General features: G+C 47.5%; 1 protein-coding gene across 2 annotated transcripts; it reads left to right on the plus strand.

The window, feature by feature from the left end:
• The first annotated feature begins 32 nt into the window (after nt 1–32).
• On the plus strand, nt 33–16,091 carry Ncstn (nicastrin). 2 transcript variants are annotated; one of them, XM_048448902.3, is made up of 17 exons: nt 33–189; nt 1,522–1,626; nt 6,211–6,334; nt 6,729–6,850; nt 7,211–7,356; nt 8,519–8,669; nt 8,977–9,086; nt 9,295–9,447; nt 9,981–10,085; nt 10,224–10,301; nt 11,505–11,677; nt 13,159–13,261; nt 13,371–13,466; nt 13,767–13,854; nt 14,096–14,250; nt 14,528–14,740; nt 15,308–16,091. In XM_048448902.3, the coding sequence occupies exons 1-17, from the start codon at nt 108–110 to the stop codon at nt 15,428–15,430; spliced, it is 2,127 nt and encodes a 708-aa protein (XP_048304859.2). In that variant the 5' UTR covers nt 33–107; the 3' UTR covers nt 15,431–16,091. The 2 variants fall into 2 exon arrangements, with proteins under 2 accessions (XP_048304859.2, XP_085543818.1); XM_085687692.2 differs by lacking the exon at nt 33–189 and adding an exon at nt 5,985–6,097.
• Nucleotides 16,092–23,959: the final 7,868 nt, after the last annotated feature.

The raw sequence follows: 23,959 nt of genomic DNA on the forward strand, positions 1-23,959 counted from the left end.
TTCCGGTCTTTGGAGCGCTGGGCTACAGAGACGGCGCCGGTGGAAGCCTAGAGAGGCCGATACGAGACTGGAAGGGACCCGAGGCTTCCGCCCTGCGGAGAGGCAAGATGGCTACGACTAGGGGCGGCTCTGGGCCTGACCCAGGAAGTCGGGGTCTTCTCCTTCTGTCTTTTTCCATGATACTGGCAGGTGAGGCCACCCCACCCTCGGGCTCTGCTCTGTAAGGAGAACCGTCCGGATCGGCCCGTCGCCGAGCGCAGGCGTTGCCCTTCTGGTTCCCATTGCCCCTCTGTCCCCCCCGCCCTGTAAATCCGTCTTGTCTTTCGTTCCCATGACATAAGTTCCCCCTTTGACAGGACCTTCGTTTCCTATCTCCCGAGGCACGTCGTTTCGATCAGTTCTCTCCAGCCCTTATCTGGGTTTCCAGTTTGATTCTCTTATACCTTATTCGCATGCCTCGTTTTCTTTAAAGCCCCAGCCACTCCACCCACAACCAAAAGGGACAGGTGTAAAAAGCTCAGCCTGATTTCTTTCTCTGAGTTAGTATTTTTGAGACCAAAAGTCTTGTTTTGTGGGAGCTTTTGCAACACTGGGGTGTAGGGGAGTGGGGAGGTGGGGAAGAGCCCTCATTTCCTCCTGTTGATGGCTGTGTACTAAATATGTGTTCCTTGTTTCCTTTACTTACTAAAGTGAGGGTAACCTGGGCTTGGCTGCTTTAAACTGTTAAGAGGGAAGTAATGAGTCAAGGACTTTTAGACGTTTAATGTATATGAATATTTTCATTTTTTTCGATTTAATATTTATTTAGTAATTTCGCAATTACGAATTACAATCACTAACACATCAGTAATTCTTTATAGTGGGTTCAACTAAGAATTGAGCAAAGTGTAAATATTTCTTTATATGGTTATGGCTTTCTAGTTAAGTCTTAAAATGCAAACATTCCAGTGTATAACCATGACTAAATTGTCCCCTCCATTCACATTGTTTTCGACCTTCTTCAAGGAAGAAAGGGTAGCTGCCACATACTCTGGCTGTGTACACAAATGATCTGATGTTTGATCGAACAGGTGTGTGGCATAAGGTTTCTCCTAGGCCTGTTCAGATTCTTAGCTGGGTTTTGTTGTTGAATGCTTTTCTTTGTTTGGTTTTGGTAAGCTATATTCTCAGACCAGAGGTTTTTTGCTAATGGTAATATACATACAAGATAGAAAAACAGAAGTGTGTACCCATGCAACCAGACACTGACACAGCTCAAGTCAAGGACTTTTGATAAATCATTCTTTAGCTTTATTGTTAATTGGTCATCATGGAGTTTAATAACTTCCTAAGATACATAGCTAGGTACTCTTATACAACGCTTATGTTCCAATCATGCGACCAAGAAGTGAAAACAATAATCATTAATTCCATGTTAGAAAATATGACAGTGAATGATTTACCATGAACCAAGCTAATGATGATGGAGGCTAATACCAAATATCTTTCATTTTTATCTAATACCGTTTATCTTCTGGTCAGGATTGTGTCGGGGAAACTCAGTGGAGAGGAAAATCTACATCCCCTTAAATAAAACAGCTCCTTGTGTCCGCCTGCTCAACGCCACTCATCAGATTGGCTGCCAGTGTAAGTTGAAATTGCAGTTTATATTTGTGGCCACTAATAACTCAGTTTGCATCCTGGATATGCAGAAATCCTCGTATCCTGCTTAGGAATCTTGACATTCAAATCAGAGTGTTTCTATAGGAGGTGATTGGCATCTGTCAAACCAGGCAAGATAATAAGAGCTAAATTAGTAAATGCTGTTTCAATGTGTGCATTATATTTTTACCTCCACATCAGTCCCTGTTATTAATATTGTACAAACAATTGGACTAAAACTTACAGAAACTGCTCAGCTTTCCCACCATTATCGTGATAATAAGAGATCATGCCAGGATCTGAACCCTGGTGGGACTCTTAACTATCTTATCATAGAGTTCTCTAAGGAAGAAGAAATCCCATATTCTATGGAATCTAACCATCACTCCAGCATCTGAGTGATCTTTTTTGAGCCAAAGTGGCCTTTTTTTTTTTTTTTTGAGCAGAACCTTACTGTGCATCCCAGTCTGGCTTTAGCCTTCTGCTGAGTTCTGGGACTGCAACCATGCACCCCTATTTGTCTGAGCTTCTCTTGTTTTGTGATGCTGTTGATTGAATCCCTACCCCCAAGCTAGTATCCCCAGCTTCCAAAAATCAGCTTCTTCATGGGCAGTAAACTAGCTGAAGAAAAGGCATTAAAAATGCTAAGCAGGGGGCCGGACAGACGGTTCAGTGATAGAGAGGTTCAGTGATAGAGAGCGTTCGTTGCTCTTGCAGAGGGCTGACTTTTGGTTTCCAGCACCCACATGGTTGCTCTCAACAAGCTATTACTCTAGTTCCAGGAAATCTGGTGATGTTTCTAACCTCCACTGGCACTGAACACATGTGTGGATGCACATACATACCTGGAGTCAAACCACTCATGTACATATATAATTTTTTCAAAAAAAAAGTCTTTATTTTTATTTATTTGTTTTTTTAATGACAACTAAGGGCTGGGGATGGCTCAGTAGGTTAAAAAAAAAGCTCTTGGGTATGAATTTGAATCTCTGGAACCCACATTTTAAAAAAAGCTAGAGGCATAATATGATTTCTTATAATCCTGGCATTCCTCTAGAGAGACAGGATGCAGAGACAGTAGAATCAGTGGAAACTCACAGGCCAGGTAGTCTGTTGTGTACAACAGAAAGACAACAAAGAGATCCTGCCCCAAATAAGACGGAAGACAAAGACAGATAGCTGATGTTTTCTTCTATCAGGCATTTGCACATAGCACACACATGTTCACACAAATGCCAGATAAAGGCTGGGGATGTAAGTAGTCGGCAGAGTGCTTTCCTAGCAAATACAAAGTCCTGGTTTAAGTCCATAGCACCGTATAAATTATATTTAGTGGCACTGCTGTCATAACAGCCAGGGGGTAGGTTGCCAAAGCCAGCCCAAGATAGAGACCCTATTGCCCATGCCATCGGTCAAAAGAGAAATAAGTGAAGTATTTGGACTATCCTTGTACTTTGTAAATGTGTTCCAAAACAATACCATGAGAACACTATCACTCTCGGTACTGTATAAATTGCTGGAAGGGTAGCTCAGTGGTGGAGCACTTGCCTAATATGCACAAGGCCCTGAATTCTATCTCTTGGTACTACACATATTAAAAAAAAAATAAAATAAAAATCACAGCTGTTTTCTGCTTGAGCTGTCTGTTATCATCAGATTGTAGTCTTCCATGAACAGTTTCTCTGTCAGGATATATTTTTGCAGATAAGCAGGGCCTGATCTTGGCTTTATCATCAAATTGATCACTTTCTGAATTTTAATTTATCATTTTATTAATGGCTGGGATAGTGATACACAAAGCTGAAAGTCAAAGTATCTTTTTTTTTTCTTTTTCTGTTCTTTAAGACAGTATCTAATTATATAGGCCAGACTGGTCTTGAACTTGTGATCTTCTTCTCTCAGGCTTCCTAATGCTGAAATTGTAGGCATAGTCCTCCACTTCCTGCTTCAAACACTTTTTAAATAAGCGTCTATTGTTGATTTGGAGTAAAGTATCAAACAGTTTCATGTGATTGCCTTCCATCTTGGTTAAAAAGAAACTCAGTTACTAGAAAGTAAGGAATTTTCTCAGGGAGGTAGTCTATGCTTCTCTACCTATACTTCCGTGAGCTATACTACATAAAGTCCATACAGGAACTTCCGTTGCCCATACAGGAAACACCGCAGGTAGATTCGTTGGTTACAGACAGCCTTAAGGTTTTTGGATTTAGTTTCTCTTCTGAGTTGTAAATGAAGGAGAACTAGGTCCAGGGTAGGCTGAAATCAGACTGCTGGACATGTCAGAGCCTGACCACAAGGACCCCATCCTCCTGAAGCAGGGCTCTAAAAACTCTCCTTTGGAGATGAGTCACTGCCTTGCGTGTTCTCCGGGCAGCCCCGTGGGAAGCAAAGCAGCAGCCTCTGGAGATAAAGCCAAAGCCAGTGCAGAGAGAAGAGGGAGGGGCTGGACTCTGGCCACTTCCTCATTAGGATCGCGTTTCCCTTCCAATCTACTTACTTCTGAGTCTTGCTTCATCACATCTGCACATTCCTTCACAGGCAACACCTTGTAATTAGGGTTGGAGCATAATGAAACTGAGGAGAAAGATGAGCTCTAGATTTGATTTTCTGACTAATATGACCCACTTATTGGGTCCTTAAAGTGCTCAAAGAGAGCTACGTGTAACTGTTTCCCCTCCATCCCCACTGTAGAAGATGAACAGGGATAAGAAAACTGTTCCTTCCTGAAAATCCAGAGAAAGCAAACACATTACTTAAAACTCTGCAGTCACCAGTCAGGACCTGGATGGGAATCCAGTTTCTTTAGTTCAGCATCAAGTTTGTCTCTTCCCTGTCCTCCTTAGAGCTGGTTACCAGTTACCTTTATTTATTTCTTCTTAATTTACTACACTAACTTTTCTTTTTTTATGTTTTAAGAGCTTTAGCAAGTAGGAGACTGTTTTCTCCTTTCTATTGTTTTACTTAAAACCTTTGTAAATATCTGGATCTTAACTAAAGCCATCCCCAGCCCCGCAATTCTTCCACTACGTTTTATTGCCATGGCTATGATCCTGTTAATTATTTACTGTATATAAGGCATAGACAAATGTTGTAGACTCTTCACTTTATTTACTGTTTATTAGATGTCCAGGGAGACGAGTTCTCTTTAGTTAACAGTTGAGAAGTACTTGATGGTTTCCAGTCTTCTGCCAGTTGCAAGTCGATTTCAGTGCTGAGGTCTAGAAGCATAGTTCTTATGTCTGACTGTAAATAGCCAAGAATTACATCTGATAATTTTAGAAAATACATATATCCAGGCTCCACTGAGAGAATGCCCAAGCATTTATACTTCTTAAAATTCCAGTGGCTACGGGTACAGCTCATTGGTAGTGGGTGTTGTCCACAAGGCCTCTGGCTCAGTACCAAAAAAGCAAAGCAAAGAATACTTCTGCTGTAATTGTACTCCACAGTTTTGTGAGGGCTAGGTCTAAAGTAACTCTCAAATAGCACATCTAGTCTTCTCTAGGATGTCTCCACATGAATCCCTAGAGACTCAGGCTATCATGTTAAATTCTAGACATCCTGGACTGTGGATCATTCGTTCTCTGAGGCAGTACTTCCTAGTCTTTTTCATAATCATGAGATGCATAGAAATATTGGATTTGGCATCCTAAAATATAAAAATGGGTATTATTCATGGGTCATCCTGGGTAAATGAAGAGTCTGCTCTTGTTTTTGGACAGTTGAGGATCTTTTGAAACCCTAGATTCCCAGAAGGGAGTCAGTGATTATCAGCATGTCTTCAGTCCGTCCCAGGCCTATCAATTGGGAAGTTCTGCACTAGAGAGCTCAGAGTTCTAGATTAAAATCACCTAACACTGGCCAGGAGCAAATAAAGATATTTCCAGAGGAGGCTGGAAAATGGCTATTGAGGCCACAGAATCTGTGTCTTTTCAAAGGAAGATCAAATCTAGAAGTCTGAGCTGGCAATAGAAAGTCTGGCATTTTCTGGAGGAAAAATCAGATTTTTGGAACTTGAATGTCTAGTGTTCTAGAATCTTGTTATATGGTTAAGTGAGATTTTTGGAATTGAGTTAAAAAGAAAAGTGAAAATTTCAGTCTTTCCAACATCTAATGAAAAGGGCTGTAGAGGCCAGCAAGAAGACCCAAAGGTTTTATAAAAGCACTTGTTCTACAATCCTAATGACCCAAGTTCAAACTATAAAAAAAAAAAAACAGAAAGACTTCTAATGAGTCCTCTTGGGCTTTGTTCTCCTTTTCTTCCTTCAAATGGAGCTGGGGTAATTCAGCTCTTCTAGTCTAGAAGTGGCAGTGTTTACTCTAATATTTTGTGACATCTTTAGAGATAAAATCTACAGAAGCTGGATGTGGTGGCCTTGAATCACAGCACTTGGAAAACAGAGGCAGGAGGATCACTGCAAATTCAAGGCCAGCCTGGTCTACACAGTCAGTTCAGGTCAGCCAGGGTTACATAGTGAGACCCTGTTTTGTTTTGTTTTGTTTTAAAAAAAAAAATCTGCAGAATTATCAACCATGGGAGCTTTAATTTGACCCATTCTGTCCCGACAGCTTCAATTAGTGGGGATACAGGGGTTATCCATGTAGTGGAGAAAGAAGAGGACCTGCAGTGGGTGTTGACGGATGGCCCCAACCCCCCGTACATGGTTCTCCTGGAGGGCAGGCTCTTTATCAGGTAAGAACTGTATGTGTCGTTCTGGAACTATATATAGAGAAAGAAGAGATCTGCTCCTTGTACTGATGAGTGGCAGCTGCTGTTGCACTGATCTGGTGTGGGATAGGAAGCTGGGTTTGTATTCAGAAAAGAGGTAACATCAAAAGGAATCATCTTATTGATTTCAAAATTAGACCCTTCTTCAGGGAAGAAGGAGGGTTGTCCAAAATCATGCAGGGACAAGGTAAATGAAACCCTGAACTCAGGTTGGACCATAGTCCAGACTCAGAAGTTAAGCCCCAAAAGAGAAGAAGTAAGTTGGAGTTCTGAGTCCCTAATTCTCCAGTTGTTTCTGTCTTGAGTATTAGTCTCCCTGATACCTTCTTGTCTTCTCTCCTGTCCTTGTCCGTTCTAGAGATGTAATGGAAAAGCTGAAGGGGAAAACCAACAGAATTGCTGGTCTTGCAGTGACTCTAGCCAAGCCCAATTCAACTTCAAGCTTCTCTCCTAGTGTGCAGTGCCCAAATGATGGGTTTGGTAAGAGCCTCAAAAGCTCATGAGAACCTTCTGTTGTACAAAGCTAATTGTTACATCAGCATCAGGTTTCAGGGGCAGGGGGCATTGTCTGTGTGGGCTGTGTACAACTGACTGCTCCCCACTTCCTCTTCCACCATTCCTTCTTGTTACATGATCAGATACCTAATCTGCCAGCCTAGGCTTCCCTGATAGCAGTTTCTATCACTATCTAGTGGGGCTGGTGATAGATGCATGACTCTTAGAATCATTGTCTCTTTCTGTACTCTTAGCCCCAGTCCTATGATATCCTAACCTTCATACTTCTCCTGCTCCCTAAATACTTGGTGCTTCAATATACCCTTCCCTGCCTCCTTCCCTCAGGTATTTACTCCAACTCCTATGGGTCAGAGTTTGCTCACTGCAAACAAACACTGTGGAATGAACTGGGCAATGGCTTGGCTTATGAAGACTTTAGTTTTCCCATCTTTCTTCTTGAAGATGAGAACGAAACCAAGGTCATCAAGCAGGTACTGACTCTGCCAGCTCTGGCAATTCCAGTGAGAAACAGGATTATTTTTCCCATTGCTGTCCTGTTTGGTGGGTGGCTTGTTCTGCTAGTGCACACCTTGAAAGAGGTCAGCCTGGTCTGCAGAGCTAGTTCCAGGACAGCCAGGGCTACACAGAGAGACCCTGTTTCAAACAAAAACAAAAAAGAACCACATAAAAAGAACTTTGGACCAAGTGTGATGCCTCATGCTTAATCCCAGGCACAGGCAAGAATAGGTCCGCCTGGAGTGAGAGCTCGTCTGATAAAGGACAGAGCAAAAACAGAAAGAGAGAACATTGAACTAGGGGTTGAGCAGTTGAGTTCAGTAAATCCCTGAGGTTCTCTCTGTCTGTCTCTGTGTGTGATAGGTATGGATGCAATGTGTATACCTGACTATTTATGCAAAGGCAGAGGAAGGCATCAGGTATCTTGCCCTGCCACTCTCCACCTTACTCCCTTGAGACAGGAGACTGCACCTAGACTGGCAGCCAGCAAGCTCCTGCAGTCCTCTTGTCTTTTCTCCCAACATCACTGGGGTTATGGGTTCATGCTTGGCTGTGTCCAGCGTTTTACATGGGTGCTAGGATTGGAACATAAAGCTTCATGTTTGCACAGCGAACACCCTTACCCCCTGAGCCATCTCGGATGAGTTGTTTACGGCTCTGATGTCCTTGTTCTGTCTAGTCCAGCGTCTTCACTTTAAGATAAATTGAGAGATTTGTCTTTAGAATGACAAAGTGAGTTGCTGGCCAAGCTGTCCTGAATTTTTATTCTTTTTTTCGGAAGCCAGCACTGTAGTACACACCTGTACTGTCAATGCTTGTGAAACTGAAACAGGATTATGAGTTTGGGGCCATTGTAAACTGTGTAGCAAGACCCTGTGGTGGCTGAAGCTTGGACCACACCAGTTAGAATTGGATAAGTTTATCTGCTCCAACCAGTCTCTTGAGTCCATGTTATTTGTACTGATTGAGGAATTTTTCTCTTTGACCTTATATGGTTATCCCAGGACACCTGTAGCTTGGGGACTTATGTCTCCCAAAAGGGAATGGCTTAAGAATGGAGCTGGGCCTTCCTCTTCCTGGAAAGCGAGAGAGGGCCTCCACAACTAGCTGTCTCAGTGGGGTCCATCTCCTCTCCAGTGCTATCAAGATCACAACCTGGGTCAGAATGGCTCTGCACCAAGCTTCCCACTGTGTGCTATGCAGCTCTTCTCACACATGCACGCCGTCATCAGCACTGCTACCTGCATGCGGCGCAGCCTCATCCAGAGCACCTTCAGCATCAACCCAGGTAGGCAGAGAGCCAAGCCATGCAGGTGGACTGCGGTGAGCAGGGTGGACCCAGCCGGGGAGGTTGGTGAGATCATCCAGGGAAGAGTGGGCCTGGGGAGCAGGCACTGGGTGGGAGAATCTTGAAGACAAGAGGCAGCCTGCACCTGAAGTGGACGGTGGCAGAGAAGCAGAGCTAGAGCTGTTGAAAGTGGAGAAAATGGTCCTCGGAGTTTCTGGGGACGGAGTCTAAGCGATCTTGAAGGCATTCTCTACAACTGCCTTCTCCCTTAGTACTATTGATCTCTCGTTGTTTGTGTCCTACTCAGAAATCGTCTGTGACCCCTTATCTGACTACAACGTATGGAGCATGCTTAAGCCTATAAATACATCTGGGGCATTAGAACCTGATGACAGGGTTGTGGTTGCTGCCACCCGGGTGAGTGTTGCCCCTGTGCAGCATGGACAGGGCTCCCCCTTAGATACATCTGATTTCAGAGTGAGCACACTGGGGAGCCTTAAGTGGAGAGGGAGCTGGGCTGTTGGACTCCTTGGCTCTAGTACTTGTCCCACAGAGAAGGTGCTTACTTGGCTCTAATGGTCCAGTTTTAAAGTACACCACCCTATCTTGTCTTCTGCTATTCCAGCTGGACAGCCGGTCCTTTTTCTGGAATGTGGCCCCAGGGGCAGAAAGTGCCGTAGCCTCCTTTGTCACTCAGCTGGCTGCAGCTGAAGCTTTGCACAAGGCACCTGATGTGACCACCCTGCCCCGCAATGTGATGTTTGTCTTCTTCCAGGGGGTAAGGGCTTTTTCCTAGGGCAAGATGGCAATGAGGAAGGGGATGGTAATGGTGGGAGAGGAATTACTGACCTGAGCTGTTAACCAGAGTTTCTGCATGCGTCTCTCTGTTTCCCCTTTGGCATCCTCTGTTTTAGGAAGTTTAGATTTCCTGAATTGATGTGTCCCCTTCCATCCCCCATTAACAAAATTCGTTTGAGGCTTCCTTTTGTGTTTACTGTCCAATCCCTGTGGTGTTACAGCTTGGCTGAAGTGCACGGTAGTAGAAGCCAGAGCTGTGGAGATGGTGGAGAATCAAGAAGCAACTGTAGCAGCTGGTGTTTGCTTCTAGCCTTTACAAAGGCTGCTTTCCCCACTTCTAGGCTCAAAAATCCCGTGATACATGCATGTGAGAGGCAGCTGGGAGGTTGTGTGGGGGGGTAGATCTCGTGACTGTGAGATGACTGTCGACTAAGATAACCCAAGAAAGCAACCCACTGTGTTGACCTCAGACTGCCCCATCCCTTGGGAATCTCTCCTATCTCCACTCCTCAGGAAACTTTTGACTACATTGGCAGCTCAAGGATGGTCTATGACATGGAGAACGGCAAGTTTCCCGTGCGGCTGGAGAACATTGACTCGTTTGTGGAGCTGGGACAGGTGTGAGCCTCTATCCTCCACCTCTTCCTTGCACTTAAGCACCCTGTTCTGCAGCTGTCACCCATCCCTTAACGTCTGTCTCCCAGACGTGGGTCACAGCAGGAGACAGATATGCATGGCGCTCTTCATCCTTCCCAGGTGGCCCTAAGAACTTCCCTAGAGCTCTGGATGCACACAGATCCCATGTCTCAGAAGAACGACTCTGTGAAGAACCAGGTAACCCCATAGATAAAAGAAAGGATAAAATTAGGTGTTGGCTAAAGTTGAACATCACTGCTTTGTGAGAAGAATCGTAGAGACAGTGGTATCTCATTGATTCCCTGGAGTAAGTAGTTCTCTGTGGTCATTCAGCACCTAAATACTATCACTGCTGACTCGTGAGTGGCTGCTCCTTCTTTCTCTTCTCTTCCTTCCTTCCTTCCTTCCTTCCTTCCTTCTTTCCTTCCTTCTTTCCTTCCTTCTTCTTTCCTTACTTCTTTCCTTTTTTTTTTTTTTTTTTTTTTGTTTTTCAAGACAGGATAGCCCTGGCTGTCCTGAAACTCTGTAGACCAGGCTGTCCTCGAACTCACAGAGATCCTCCTGCCTTTGCCTCCCAAGTGTTGGGATTAAGGCGTACTTTACCACCACCTAGTGTGACTTGCTCGTTCTGTTCTAGTCTTGATGTCCCATGGACCCAGTTGTCAGAACTGCCTGCTGGAGTCCTGCCCGCATCAAGCACCTGCCCAAATTGCCTTCCACTTTATTGTGTGTGTGTGTGTGGATTTACAGATTTATTTTATCTTATATGTATGAGTATTTGCCTGCATGTATATTCACCATATGCGTGTCTGGTGCTCAGGGTCAGAGGAGGGGCAGATCCCCTAGAACTGGAGTTACAGATGGGTATGAACCACCGTGTTGGTACTGAGGATCAAACCTGGGTCCCTGCAAAAGCAAAAGCCACAAGTACTCTTAACCGCTGAGCCCTCTCTTGCCTCTGCCCTCCTCTTCTTCATGCTTATTCATGACTCTTCTGTCCTACCAAGTGCAGCTGTGTGCCTGCTTTTCTCCTTGGAGTGCTCTTGTTGCCGCTCCAGCCTTTGCTGTCATATCTGCTCTGGACTCCTGTAGCTCTTAGCGAATGACTTACATATTTGGCATTTTGTTGTTGATTGGCCCCTCCAGTTCTGCACAACAAATGATACAGGAAACACCCACTGAGGATAAGGCAGAGTCCTGAGGACAGAACTTACCTATAAATGTGGAAAAACCAGGCCTCTTTGTGATCTAATTTCCTAACTGTAGAAAGAACCATGGGAACTATAGGGAATTCAGAGTCTTGGTTTCAGGGCAGTTGAAGAATATATCTAGGAGAGCATAGGCTGATAGAGCCCTCCCACCACCCCGCCTCTCAGCGGTCTGCTTCTGTTCCTTCCTCAGGTGGAGGACCTCCTGGCCACTCTGGAGAAGAGTGGTGCTGGTGTCCCTGAAGTTGTCCTCAGGAGACAGAATCAGTCCCAGGCCCTCCCACCATCATCGCTACAACGATTTCTTCGGGCTCGAAACATCTCGGGTGTGGTTCTGGCCGACCACTCTGGTTCCTTCCATAACCGGTAAGTCACCTGGGCCCGCACCTTCTTTGTTCTCAGAGACAGTCTAGTCTGTAGTCTGGGAGGAAGATGCCGTCTCTTCCCACCCCATACACTTCCATCTGGGTGTTCTTCACCCGGTAGCCTGTCCACAGGAGGCCTGGACCCTGGTCCTTAGCCTTGAGCACTCCCAGTGCAGTCATCCTCTGCTGTGGGTCCACTCCTCCAGGTTCTCCTGGCACCTGCGCTCCCAACGGCTGCCGCAGAGATCTTCATCTCAGGCCAAAGCATGGGAAGCTAGAAAGGAGTTCTGTTTGGGGTCCACAAGCAGTGTTCTTACTCTGAAATGTAACATGTTCTCACCACGTGGTAGACGCACGTGGCGGAGCGTAGGAGAGGCCTCTGAAGATAAGAAGGCACCATGTCTCCACTCCTGGTTCTGGAGAGATCATCACGCTTTCCTAACTTGAGCCCAGGGATAATGGGGTTCTCACTCTCACTCAGGCTAGATGTCTCTCTCTCTCTCTCTCTCTCTCTCTCTCCAGCCTTGTTGGACCCAAATGAGTTTTTAAATAAAAATGTTTAAACTTTGATTCTCTGACCCTAGCAAAGATCCTTTCTCACTCACTCAAGGGGGTGATGGTTCTAGATTACTGTCACTATCAGCTTTTTTTTTTCCCTATGGGGTAAGAGATAATTCACTTGATTGTGTGACTTTCTTGGCTCTTTCTTGGGGCAACAATTCATACCTACATAAGAGGTATTTGAGTAGGAAGGCTAAGGGTGCTCTTTAAAATATGTTTCCTTGGCCTCACGGGGACAATTACAGTGATCTGGTCCAGAGTGTCTGTCTGTGAACATCCCTGGTTTTAGCCCCGACAGCCTCCCCTCTGTCATTGTGAGCATTTGTGGGAACACTCATATAGGGAGATAGTTCTCTGAAAAGCCAGGCAGTCTCCTGTGTGTCCAGAGCCGCCTTCTTCTTCTTCTTCGTCTTCGTCTTCTTCTTCCTTCTCCTCCTCCTCCCCCTTCTCCTCCTCCTTCCCCCCTCCTTCTCCTCCTCTCCTCTCCTCCTTCCTCTTTCCTTCTTCTTTTCTTCTTCTTATTTATTTATTTATTTGGTCTTTCGAGACAGGGTTTCACTGCAGATTTGGAGCCTGTCCTGGAACTCACACTGTAGACCAGGCTGGCCTCGAATTTACAGAGATCTTCCTGTCTCTGCCTCCCAAGTGCTGGGATTAAAGGTGTGCGCCACCTCCGCCCTGCTGTCTGGCTTATTTTTTATACTCTGTCTAGCATCAGAGGCTTTAAATTGCTTTACCTCACCATTATTCCTACTTCCCCATTTCCAATACTTTTTAAATAATGAAGCCTGATTTTCTCTCTCCTTTTCCCACTGGACAATGAAAAACAAGATAGCAAGTTCCCACATAAGGACATTTAGATAGGAAAGGGACAAGGACCTGGCTTCATATAGCCAGGGCTCATGCTGACTTTTCTGGCAGGTATTACCAGAGCATTTATGACACTGCTGAGAACATTAACGTGACCTATCCGGAGTGGCAGAGCCCAGAAGAGGATCTGAACTTTGTGACAGACACTGCCAAGGTAGCACTGACCTGGGCTGGGTGGAAGCATTGGAAATACGGCAGAGATGCCCCAAGTGAAGCCCTGGGCGACAGGTGAGCCATCCAGCCCTTCTCTTCACTCGCTGCAGGCACTGGCGAATGTGGCCACAGTGCTGGCTCGTGCATTGTATGAGCTCGCAGGAGGAACCAACTTCAATGACTCCATTCAGGCTGATCCCCAAACAGTAAGAAAAGATGGGCCCCTAGTCCCTCCTGTTTCTGTTAACACAGGCCACCACCCCCACCCCCTCCCCCGCCCCCGTGGTCCTTGCCAACTTTCTAAACTTTGGAATTTAGCATGCCTGTTCACGTCTGCAAGGATGATACTTGAGAGCTCTTGAGTGGGCTTCATCTACATCCTTGTGAATTGCCCACTGTCTCCCAGCACCGGGAGACGTCCTGTCTCATAACTGATCTCTGCTCGTTGTTTTGCTGGTCTTACTAAAAGTCACAACGTTTTTCTTTTCTCTGTGTCCCAATCATAGGTTACACGTCTGCTTTATGGGTTCCTGGTTAGAGCCAACAACTCATGGTTCCAGTCTATCCTCAGACAGGACCTAAGGTCCTATTTGGGTAAGCATCTGCTCTGAGAGGGGGTCCCTACCCGACAAAATGTGTAGAGAAAAAGGCGTCACTTTGGTTAATCTTTATCCTTTCCCTTTCTGCTTTCTTTCCCCATTTTCCTTTCTTTTTCTTGATACTTATTTTCTCTTAACCTGTTCTCTTCTGGCTCCTGCCAATTCTGGGTTCTTTCTGTTTCTGCCCACCTTGACCTCACCTTCCAAATCGTCCTTTCCCTTTGACCTGCAATCAGATGATAGGCCTCTTCAACATTACATCGCTGTTTCCAGCCCTACCAACACGACTTACGTTGTGCAGTATGCCTTAGCAAATCTGACAGGCAAGGTGACCGACCTCACCCGAGAGCAGTGCCAGGATCCAAGTAAAGTCCCAAATGAAAGCAAGGATGTGAGTGGCGGTGGGTGTCGGAGGTGTCCTGGGGCCTCTTTCCCTTGGAAGAGTTGGAAATCTGCTGGGCAGACGCGGGAATGGGCACGGGAAGGTAGAGGGATATAGTCTTTGAACCTGCATGTTGAGGAAGCAGTATCCTGAGTGAAACTGGGCCACCTGTGGGATGAAGTGTCAACCAGTTGGTGGGTTGGAATGTGGTTGCTAATAGGGAAGCAGGGAGCAAGTGAGAAGACCGTCACCTCAGCCCTGTGCTCTGACCTGTTTTATTGTGCAGCTGTATGAATACTCATGGGTACAAGGCCCTTGGAATTCCAACAAGACAGAGCGGCTCCCCCGGTGTGTACGCTCCACAGTACGACTGGCCAGGGCCTTGTCCCCTGCCTTTGAACTAAGTCAGTGGAGCTCCACAGAATATTCTACATGGGCTGAGAGCCGCTGGAAAGACATCCAAGCTCGGATATTCCTGATTGCCAGCAAAGAACTTGAGGTAAGACTGGGCTGGAGGGAGGTGGTAGAGTTCCACTGGGATCTTCTTAGCTATCTCTCATCTCAGTTCTGTTAGGCTCCTTTCTGTTGTTTCTCATTTGTCCTAGATTTACAGCAAAACCAGTGCAAATCTGTGCCTGGTCTGCTATTGCCTCCCTTTCAAAGGCCTCTCTGCGCTGATAGTGTGAATGCATGCTTATTTAGGAGAGCCCTGTTGTTCAATCTAATAAGTTCTGTTGTGTCTCCTACTCCTGCCTAGCACCTACTTTATGGCATAGCTGGGAGGAGTCAGTCGAATAGTTACTGAGCCCCTGTTATAAGTAAGTCATGAGATAAGTATAAGAGGACTGGAGCCTGAGTCCTGCCTACCTTCAGGTCACCTAAAGAACACAGACACCACTCTTTTCACCTAAGGAGAGCCCAGGCTGCTCATTCGCATGATGCTGCCCATGCTGGTTCTTGGTGCTTGAGTCTACTGTCAGAATTCTGATGTCATTTCTTCCTGAGTTACCTAAGACTGTGGCATCTGAGAACTCTTCCTTTCCTGCTCACACTTTCATCCTTGCAGTTCATCACCTTGATCGTGGGCTTCAGCATCCTCATCTTCTCTCTCATCGTCACTTACTGCATCAATGCCAAAGCCGATGTCCTTTTCGTTGCTCCCCGAGAGCCAGGATCCGTGTCTTACTGAAGAAGACTCCAGCTCTCCCTACCAGCTTTGGACTTCATTTCCTCGATCAGTTGTTCCACTGGGAACAAACCACTAATTTATCACTGGACTGTCTCTGGGTCTGTCCTAGACTGGAATTAACACACGGAATGAAACTGTGAGTGGAGATGGGGAGAGATGGACAAGCTGCCTCCCCTTCCCCGCTCTCCTTTCCTGTTTGCTCCCCCTTCTCTAATACCAGGGATTATGATAGGAACTTCCTTCTGCTTAACTCACCAGTTGCCCACCCTCGTCTGCCCTTTCTTGGGGTACCTCTTGTCTTTCCATCCTGCTCTGTACCTCTCTCTGATCCTGCTGTCACCCTACCCCACCCCTGTACCCAACCACCTGCTGGACAAGGAAGAAGGATGTAAAGGATTGAGCATCAGATTCAAACTGCCCTAACCCTTGGGGAGAAGAGCGGGTTCTCTGGCTGAGCCAGCTGTGTCTTTCTCATAGTCCTTTCTCCAGGTCCCCAGATGACATGTTAGGGTGGGCATGCCGTTAGGTGGGTATCCCACCTCTAGCCCACAGTGCTCAGTTGTACTTTTTATTATTAAACTGTAATATCTATTTTTGTTGGGTTTTTTCCTTTTTTTGTAAATATATAAATAGCAAGTTTCATTAAAATTATCCCATACAATGTGTATTTGTTCCTTTGTATTCTTCCCAGATCACTTTGTTTGGTGACCCCAGACTAGAGAACTGTGTGTGTAGCCTTGCCCTCCAGAAGTAAGATACTGTTACAAAACAGGTGAAATGCAGTGCTGGGACAGCCCCAGAGCCCCTCTTAGAACAGTATTAGTGGAGTTTCTACATATTGTATCCACTCTGAGCAGATGCAACCCTAAGCCTTGAGCTTAGGGTTGGAGTGAGAGACAAAGACAGCCTTAGAACCGGACGTACTATTGAGTGTAATAAACGGAGGCGTTGTGGTGTGCTGCAGATGGGAGTCAGGGTAATGAACATGACCATGAGTTAGGATTAGAATTCCCCACATGCAGAAGCCTGTGTCTGGACCATGGTAAGTGTACTCAGTGTGCATGAACCATGAGGGTGAGCAGGTGGTGAGGCTTGGGCCACACCGCAAGGTTCTTGGGTAACCTGCTAAGGAGTTTGGGCCCTGCACTGATGGCAGACTTTTTGTCGCTCAACACAAGAGTGGCTTGGGGGCTGCTTCAGGGAGACCCTCAGCTCTTGGAGACCAAGTCCCTGTGTCTTCATGGAGGTACAATTGTAGAGTAGAGCTGAGCAGAGCTGCAGTGATTGTGGGCCGAGGCTGAGTCAACAGAGGGTGGGGAAGAGAGCCAGCAGGGGTGGAAACCTGAGTGGGGCTTGCTCTCCTTGCTGCTGGCCAGGAGGCCACTGCTCACACGCGTCTGAAGACCAGCAGAGATGGAGAGCTGGTGTTTGCACAGTCCAGACACCGTTCCTTGGTTGAGCTGTTTACCTCTTCGAGAATCCTGCTGAGAGGAGATGATTTTCCTCCAGGTTTCTCTCCAAGCTCCCTGGAGGAAGCATGTTTAGGGTTCTGAGATAGGAAATATACCCTGCTGCTCCCCTGCCAGCCCCCAGTTGGAGCTGGAAAAGCTGTGTGCTGTGCTGGCACTGGTGGGAGCTGAGCACAGCTGCCGCCTTCGGCTGGGCCGGCTCCATGCCTCCCTTGGCCAACAGGTCTCCCAGCGGACAGAGCAGTAAACTCCCTCATCCTGCTGGCAGCTTCAGGAAGCGGGGACATGGCTGGGTACCAGAGAGGGGGCTAAACAGAGAAACAGAGGCTTAGGCAAAGTCAAGGGATCGGGGTAGGAAAAAAGAAGAGGACAAGATATTTCCTGGTCCTAGGGAAGAACACAGAATACAAGCTCATCTGTCCTCCATACTGCCTTGCTCCATGTTGCGCCATTCTTTATCCCTGCCCCCTGCCAGCAACAACAGAGCCCAGTTCTTCACGGTCTTTGCAGAGGCCAGACTCCATGGAAGGAATATAGCCACTGAGACCAACCCTCAGGGACTCCCAGACCCTCTCCCTCTCTCAGACAAGTGTGCTGGACTCTAAAGAGGTTACCCCTTGTGCCCTAAAGACCAGCTGGCCTGCAGCATCTTAGGACCCACATTTATTATAATCCCTTAGTCTTCCTTTGTCCCCGAGAAGGTCTGCACCTTCTGAAATGTGTCATTTTCTAGCCCCTTTCCCTTCCCCCAGGGCTTCTCTCTCACACTACTCTTTGTTAACTCCGTATTAGCCCTTTTCTCTGAGCCCAGGTAGGAAGTTGAATGAATGACCCCCTATGTCTCGATACCAGCCTGTCTACCCACTGTGATACCTTATCCCTCAACTCTAGCCAGGAGGCCTCCCTCCAGCCAGTGTCTTCTCCAGTCTGTTTGAATAGAGATTGCCGTTTTCTCTTTTTAACATCTTGGTGGTTGTTGAAAAGCACACCCTAGGAAGAGAAACTTCCTTTTGTGTATACGTGTGTGCATGCACGCACATGTCAGAGATGTCAGAGCATGTGTGTGGTCAGAGGACAACCCTGGGGAGTCAGTTCTCTCCTACCATGGGACCCAGGAATCAAGCACTTTGACTTGCCTAGCCATTTCTTTGGTGCTGTGCCCTAAATCCCACCTTACTCAATAGAACTTTTTGCCCTTGAGGGAAATTAATTAATTAGTTTTGAGGTAGGGTTTCACTATTGTAGCCCCAGCTAGCCTGGCACTTGCTATGTAGAACAGGCTGACTTCAAACTCACAGAGATCCACCTGCTTTTGAGAGGTAGAATTTAAGGAGTGTGCCACAACCAACTTTTTTTTAAAAAAAAAAATTACTTTTTTTTAAATTTAGTCATTTGTATTTTATGTACATTGGTGTTTTTTTCCTGCATGTATGTCTGTGTGAGGGTGTTGGGTCCCCTGGAACAGGAGTTACAGACACTTGTGAGCTGCCATGTGAGTGTTGGGAATTGAACCCGGGTTTTATGGAAGCGCAGCCAGTGCTCTTAACCGCTGAGCCATTTCCAGCCCTGCCAACTTATTTTTTTAGTTAGCATACAAAGCAGCGAGTTTCATTATGGCATTTTCATACATATGTGGCATCTTCTCTTCCTCTTCCCCCTTTGCTTTTTCCCATACTCTCTGCATCCAGGGACTTATAATTTCTAAGACCTTAGACTTAGAAATCACGTGTATTTTTTCCCCTCTTTTTTTGAGACCAAGTCTTAAACCCAAGTGAGCCTCAAATTTAGTCATTCCTGCCTCAGCGTCTCGAGTCCTGGAAATACAGGCATATGCCTCCATGTTCAGACGCTCAGCTCATTTGACTGATGAGCAGGGGAGACTAGCCCAGAGGCGTGATGCTGCTTGCACAGGGTCATCCTATAAACGAGAGACAGAGGGGGAGCTAGAACATGTCTCGTATCTCTGCCGGCAGCCATGGAAGTAATAAATATTTGCTGAGTGTGGCTACCGGGGAGCCGCTTTGTCCCCATATGATAAAAGCATAAGAGATATTGCGTCTTTTCTTGAAGATTCCAAAGTTTAGATGCAGGGAAGGGACGTGGCGCAAGATAACTCAGCAAGGCTGTGTATGCTCCATACTAGATCAGTCTCAGAAGGTTCTACCCAAGTTTGGAGGACAATGTGTTTACTTCAGGCAAAGGTCAGTGGAGAGGAGCCTCATGTTGTGGGATGAGCTCAGGAGCAGAGGTTTTGGTCTGCTGCCTGTGTGACCCTGGGAGGAGCATTGCCCTTCTCCGGGCTCCAGTGTTCTCTCAAGAGACTGCTCCAGTCCACACTGGCTCTGTCTGGTTCTGTGAAGGAACAACTGGGGTTCTAGTCTCTTCCTTTTCCCTAAGTTCCTCGGGGCAAGGACCATTTGAAAAAAATGATCAACTCATGAACTCTCAAGATAGCATAAGGATCAACTCTAGAAAGGGACGCTATTGTCTCCTAGCCCAGGAACAGGAGAAAATTGACAAATGTGGCTTCATTTCCTCAAAAGAAATAAAAAGGAAGGGAGAGAGGGAAGAAGGAAGGGAGGAGACAGAGGATAGAAGGAAGGAAGGAGAAAGGAAGGACAAAAAAGAAATAGAAGAAAAAATAGAGAAGGCTGTGGTTATGCTGGAGAATCTGAAGCCCGTGGAAGGCCAGGGTCAATGGGCTTCTGAATAAAATTTTATTTCTCATGAATTCAAACTCAAAAGGTATGAGAGCTTCACCTCCCGTGGTGCAGAAGGGCTGTGTAAGCCCTGGGCCAAACAGGGAAGCATGGAGCAAGAGTGGAGGGTCATCTCAGGGGGCCTGAGGAGAAGTCATTCACCTGAGGTGATGCAACTGTGAGCCAACATTACCATCCTCTGTCCCAACTAAGTGGTTGCTCAGGGCTTAGGGGCTGGGACCCTGGAGTCCTCACTCTGTCCCCAACTCACAAGTCAGAGGGGTGGAATTAAAACCTGAAGTGAGAGAAGACATGCTGGAAAAACAAGATTATGAAAGGAAACAGGGGAAGTTGGTTTCTTAGTAGGACCTAAGGAGGAAGGGGAGGGAGAGGGAACTGAGCCCAAGGGGGAGAAAGGCCAGGCGGGTGTGGCCAGGAGGGGAGTAGGCCCAGTGCTGGTGGTGACAGATGGAAAGACACAAAGAGGAGGGCTTCAGGGAAGACAGATGGGTGGGGGAGGGAAGGGAGGAGGTTGGGGGCTGGGGGTACAGTGGTTGGAGGCTGAGACTGTAATGAGATTGGAGATGGGCTCTGAGGTGAGTGAAGAGGAAGAAGAAAGGGGAGGCCGCCTTAGGAGACAAAGGCGATAAGGCCTAGGGGGCCAGGGGCAGAGGGCTAGGGCTGGGTGCTGGGCACGGGGCTTCCAGCTGGGCTGGCAGCGCAGAGAGTGACAGATTGTGTGGTTAGCCAGAGTGGAGACCCGCTGTCACCTTCTAGAGGCACAGAGAGGTAGAGGCAGAAAGACTGACAGAAGCCATGTGGCAACCAAGAGCAGAAACTGGAAGATAAAGACACGCTAAAGCGCTCCTGCCATTTCCAAGTGACAGCACCTCCTACTCAGGCTTCTCCTGCCTGCCTCTGTCTCTGTGACCCAGCACACCTCCAGTGGCTGACAAAATGACACTCTCAGGGAAGGGTCAGGCAGTGCAGCACAGCAAGAGTTAACACTGCCTGCTCTCCCTGCCAGCCATTTGCCTGGTTGGGTCCCCAGGGCTCCCTACATATGTCACCCCCTCTCCTGCCAAGCCCACTGCTTCCCAGCTTCTCCAGGCCCTCCCCTCACCCTCAAGGACCAGCCCCAGCCCCTGTGTCTAACCTACCCTCCAAACTCCCTCCTCTCCTCAGAACCTCATAGCCTGCCTAAGGATAGAACGAAATTTGTAATCCACAGTCTCAAAGAGTAGATGCCTATAAAATGCAAAATAACAATAACCCCCAAAGGTATAATCATTTTCTCCATCCCCAAAGCCTGCTCCTCATGTCTTCCTTGCAGGGAAGATAGCCCTACACAAGCATCAAACACACACACACACACACACACACACACGCACGCATGCACACATACACACACACACGCACGCACGTACGCATGCACACATACACACACATAGACATGCATGCACGCACACGCGCACACACACACATGCACACGCACGCACACACACACACATACACACACATACACATGCACGCACACATACACATGCACACACACACACACACACACACACACACACCCATAGCTCCCTCAGATTCCCTCGGTCATACTGCCTTACATACATATATGAATGAAACTTCCTATATCCTTTTAACCACCATGCATATGTAGAGAATTGGGGTGAACACTCCCCAGTTCACTCAGTGAGCTCCCACAGACTGTTTCACTGGGTGTCACAACAGCCCTATAGAGAAGGCAATATTATGCCCATGTTACAGACTGTGAAAAGAATCCATTGAAGGTTATGTGACTTGTCCAAGGTCACAAGGACTTGGCCCCAGGTCGAACAGACTCCAGGTTGAGTAGACATCGTGCTTTCTATGGTTCTAGGCTATTAGTTTCTCTTTACTACCTGCCTGTGTTCTTTTTAGCTACTGCCCTAAAAGGTAAAAACTGAATTCCTATATGAGGCCTGGGACTGGGACTCCCCAGAGCCTAAGATCTTGGGATGACAGATGCAGAGGAGGAAGAAATAGTCCCCAGAGCACGTGGGACAGCTAGGGCAGAATGCTTCAGGGACAGGGCTTGCAGGGCTGAAAGTATCTGAGCTAAATAGCCTGCAGCGGGGAGGCTGGCAACAGGAGTTTGGTTCCCTCCTCCAGTGTCCCTTCCCCACCCATCATTCCTCTCTGCTCTGTGGTCTCTCAAGACTCTGCTCCTGTGTTCCTCTATGCCTTACTCTTTAGGATCTGGGTCCCCATTTTGGTGACACCTTAACACTTGATGTTCGTGTCTCCCTACTTTATCCCATGATTTTTCTCCTCCTGACAACTGTCTGCTCTCTGCTTTCCCCTTGTCTACCTCTCCCTTCTGTCTGTGGCTTCTCTCAGACTTTCCCATTCCTGAGTCCATCCCTCCACACCTGAATCTCCATAACAGTCTCTTTTCAGATCCTCCCCCCAAGTTGTTTCTCCCTTCTTTTGCGAAGACTTGGCAACCTGGCCCCACCCTCTCTCTCCACCTCTGTCTCCCCTATGTCTCTGTCACCTGTGACTACATCCTCCCTCTTCTCCATGTCTCCCCGCATCTCAGCATCTCCTCTACTCTCCTTCATCATTTTCCTCTGCTTCTCCCTCTCTCCTATCCTCTCTCCCATGGCCCATTCTTCCGAGTCTCCGGCTCCCCACTCCTTAGATGGGTTGGAGGGCGGGAGGGTGGTGGAAGTAGGATTGTTGTTGCTGGGGGCTCATTAGGTAGAGATTGGTTTTTAATCAGCACCATGGCAATGATGATGCAAGAACCAACCCGCCACCTGATCCCCTGCCCCCCCACCCCCTCCTCAGGCCTTCTTTCCCCTCCAGCTCAGCCCATCTGCTGGCGCCTGGGCACCTGTCTGGGCCTGCCCAGGTGGGAGTTGGCACCTCCCAGGCCTGGGGGTGGGAAGAGGAGGGTGAGCTTGGGGAGGAATTATAGGATTCCCTATAGGGAAGGCCTAACCCTGGAGAGAGCCCAGAAAAGGTTGAGAAGGTACAGTGAAGTGGTAAATCTCTCTCACAGTGTGGGCTCCTACTAGGGTCTATGCTTATTACAAGCATTATCCACTTTGATCTCCATGGCAACCTAAATAGTTATAATTTACCCCATCTTAAAGGAAACAGACATTGAGGCCCAAAGGTCATTGCTTGCCCAAGGTCGTGCACTAACAGAGCCCCTTTCGCTGTCGCTCACTGTGTCTGGGGTCTCTCTAGTCATGGTATGTTCTGATTCCGAGGGTCAATGGATGCGTCCTGCAGCTGAGTACATGGGAGAATTTCCACGCTGAAACGCAGCCCACTGCTTCTCTGCTTCCCTTGGCCCCAGAAACTTGCTCCCCTCTCAGGCTACCCTGCAGCACACCCACACAGACACAAACACACGCATACGCACAGGCACAGACCCTGGAGGCGGCTGAGCTTTCCAAGTGAGCGTAATCAGTGCTCATTTGCACATGATTTTGTATCTACTTTTCTTGATGCTCATTTGATGGTCTGCACGCTCAGGCAGCCTGGACTGCCCTGCCCTCCTCTCCCAGAGTCCTTCCCATCTCTGTTCCGCCTCTCTTGGATCTCCTCCTTTCTCTCCTATTAGCTCTCCCGGCTTTCTTCCCAAGTCCCTGATTCCCTGTGGATCAGCTTGGGCTGACCAGTCTAGAATAACTCCCCGGGCAGAGGGGTCTCTATCTAGAATCTGGCCCCACTCCAGCCTGGTGATGGGGTAAGTGGGAGAATGGGGTACTTGAGTCCCAGGATGACAAGAGCTCGGACCTGAACAGTAGCGAGAAGCAGCCTGCCTAACTGTGCATCCTGTGTGTATGAGAACTTATTTACGGGGAGGACTTTCAGGTCCTCCTCCACATCTTAGTTCTGCTCTCTTAGTCTTTTCATAGTTTCGCTGTTAGTACTAGGGAGAACCTTCTTCCCAGAAGGGAGATATGGAGAACGGGCAGTCAAAGCCACTCTGGAACTCAGAATGGAACTATTTTAAATCCAGCTTCTTTGGAGACCCTGCCCTACTACCTCTAGTGCAGAGACTGAGGGGGTTCATCTGTGGTCCTGCCCTGGCTCTCGCCCCAGCCCCACCCCTTCCCCAGCTCTCTATTTCTTGCTTATGAAATATGCATGGAGAACAGATGTCCCTGCTCCCCCACTCCCCGCCCCCCTCAGGGCCAGCCCCCGCCCCCAGCTCCCAAGGGGTTCCCAGATCCCTCTGCCAATGGCTGCCTGGCCTGGCTGTTTAATATTGATGAGGGGGCTGCCTGGGCCAGCCAATGGAGAGCTAGGGGTGTGTGTGTATCTCCATATATATATACACATAAGGCTGGGCC

The sequence above is a fragment of the Myodes glareolus genome, chromosome 5 (assembly GCF_982192425.1).
Source record: "Myodes glareolus chromosome 5, mMyoGla1.1, whole genome shotgun sequence".
NCBI classification, from domain to species: Eukaryota; Metazoa; Chordata; class Mammalia; order Rodentia; family Cricetidae; genus Myodes; species Myodes glareolus.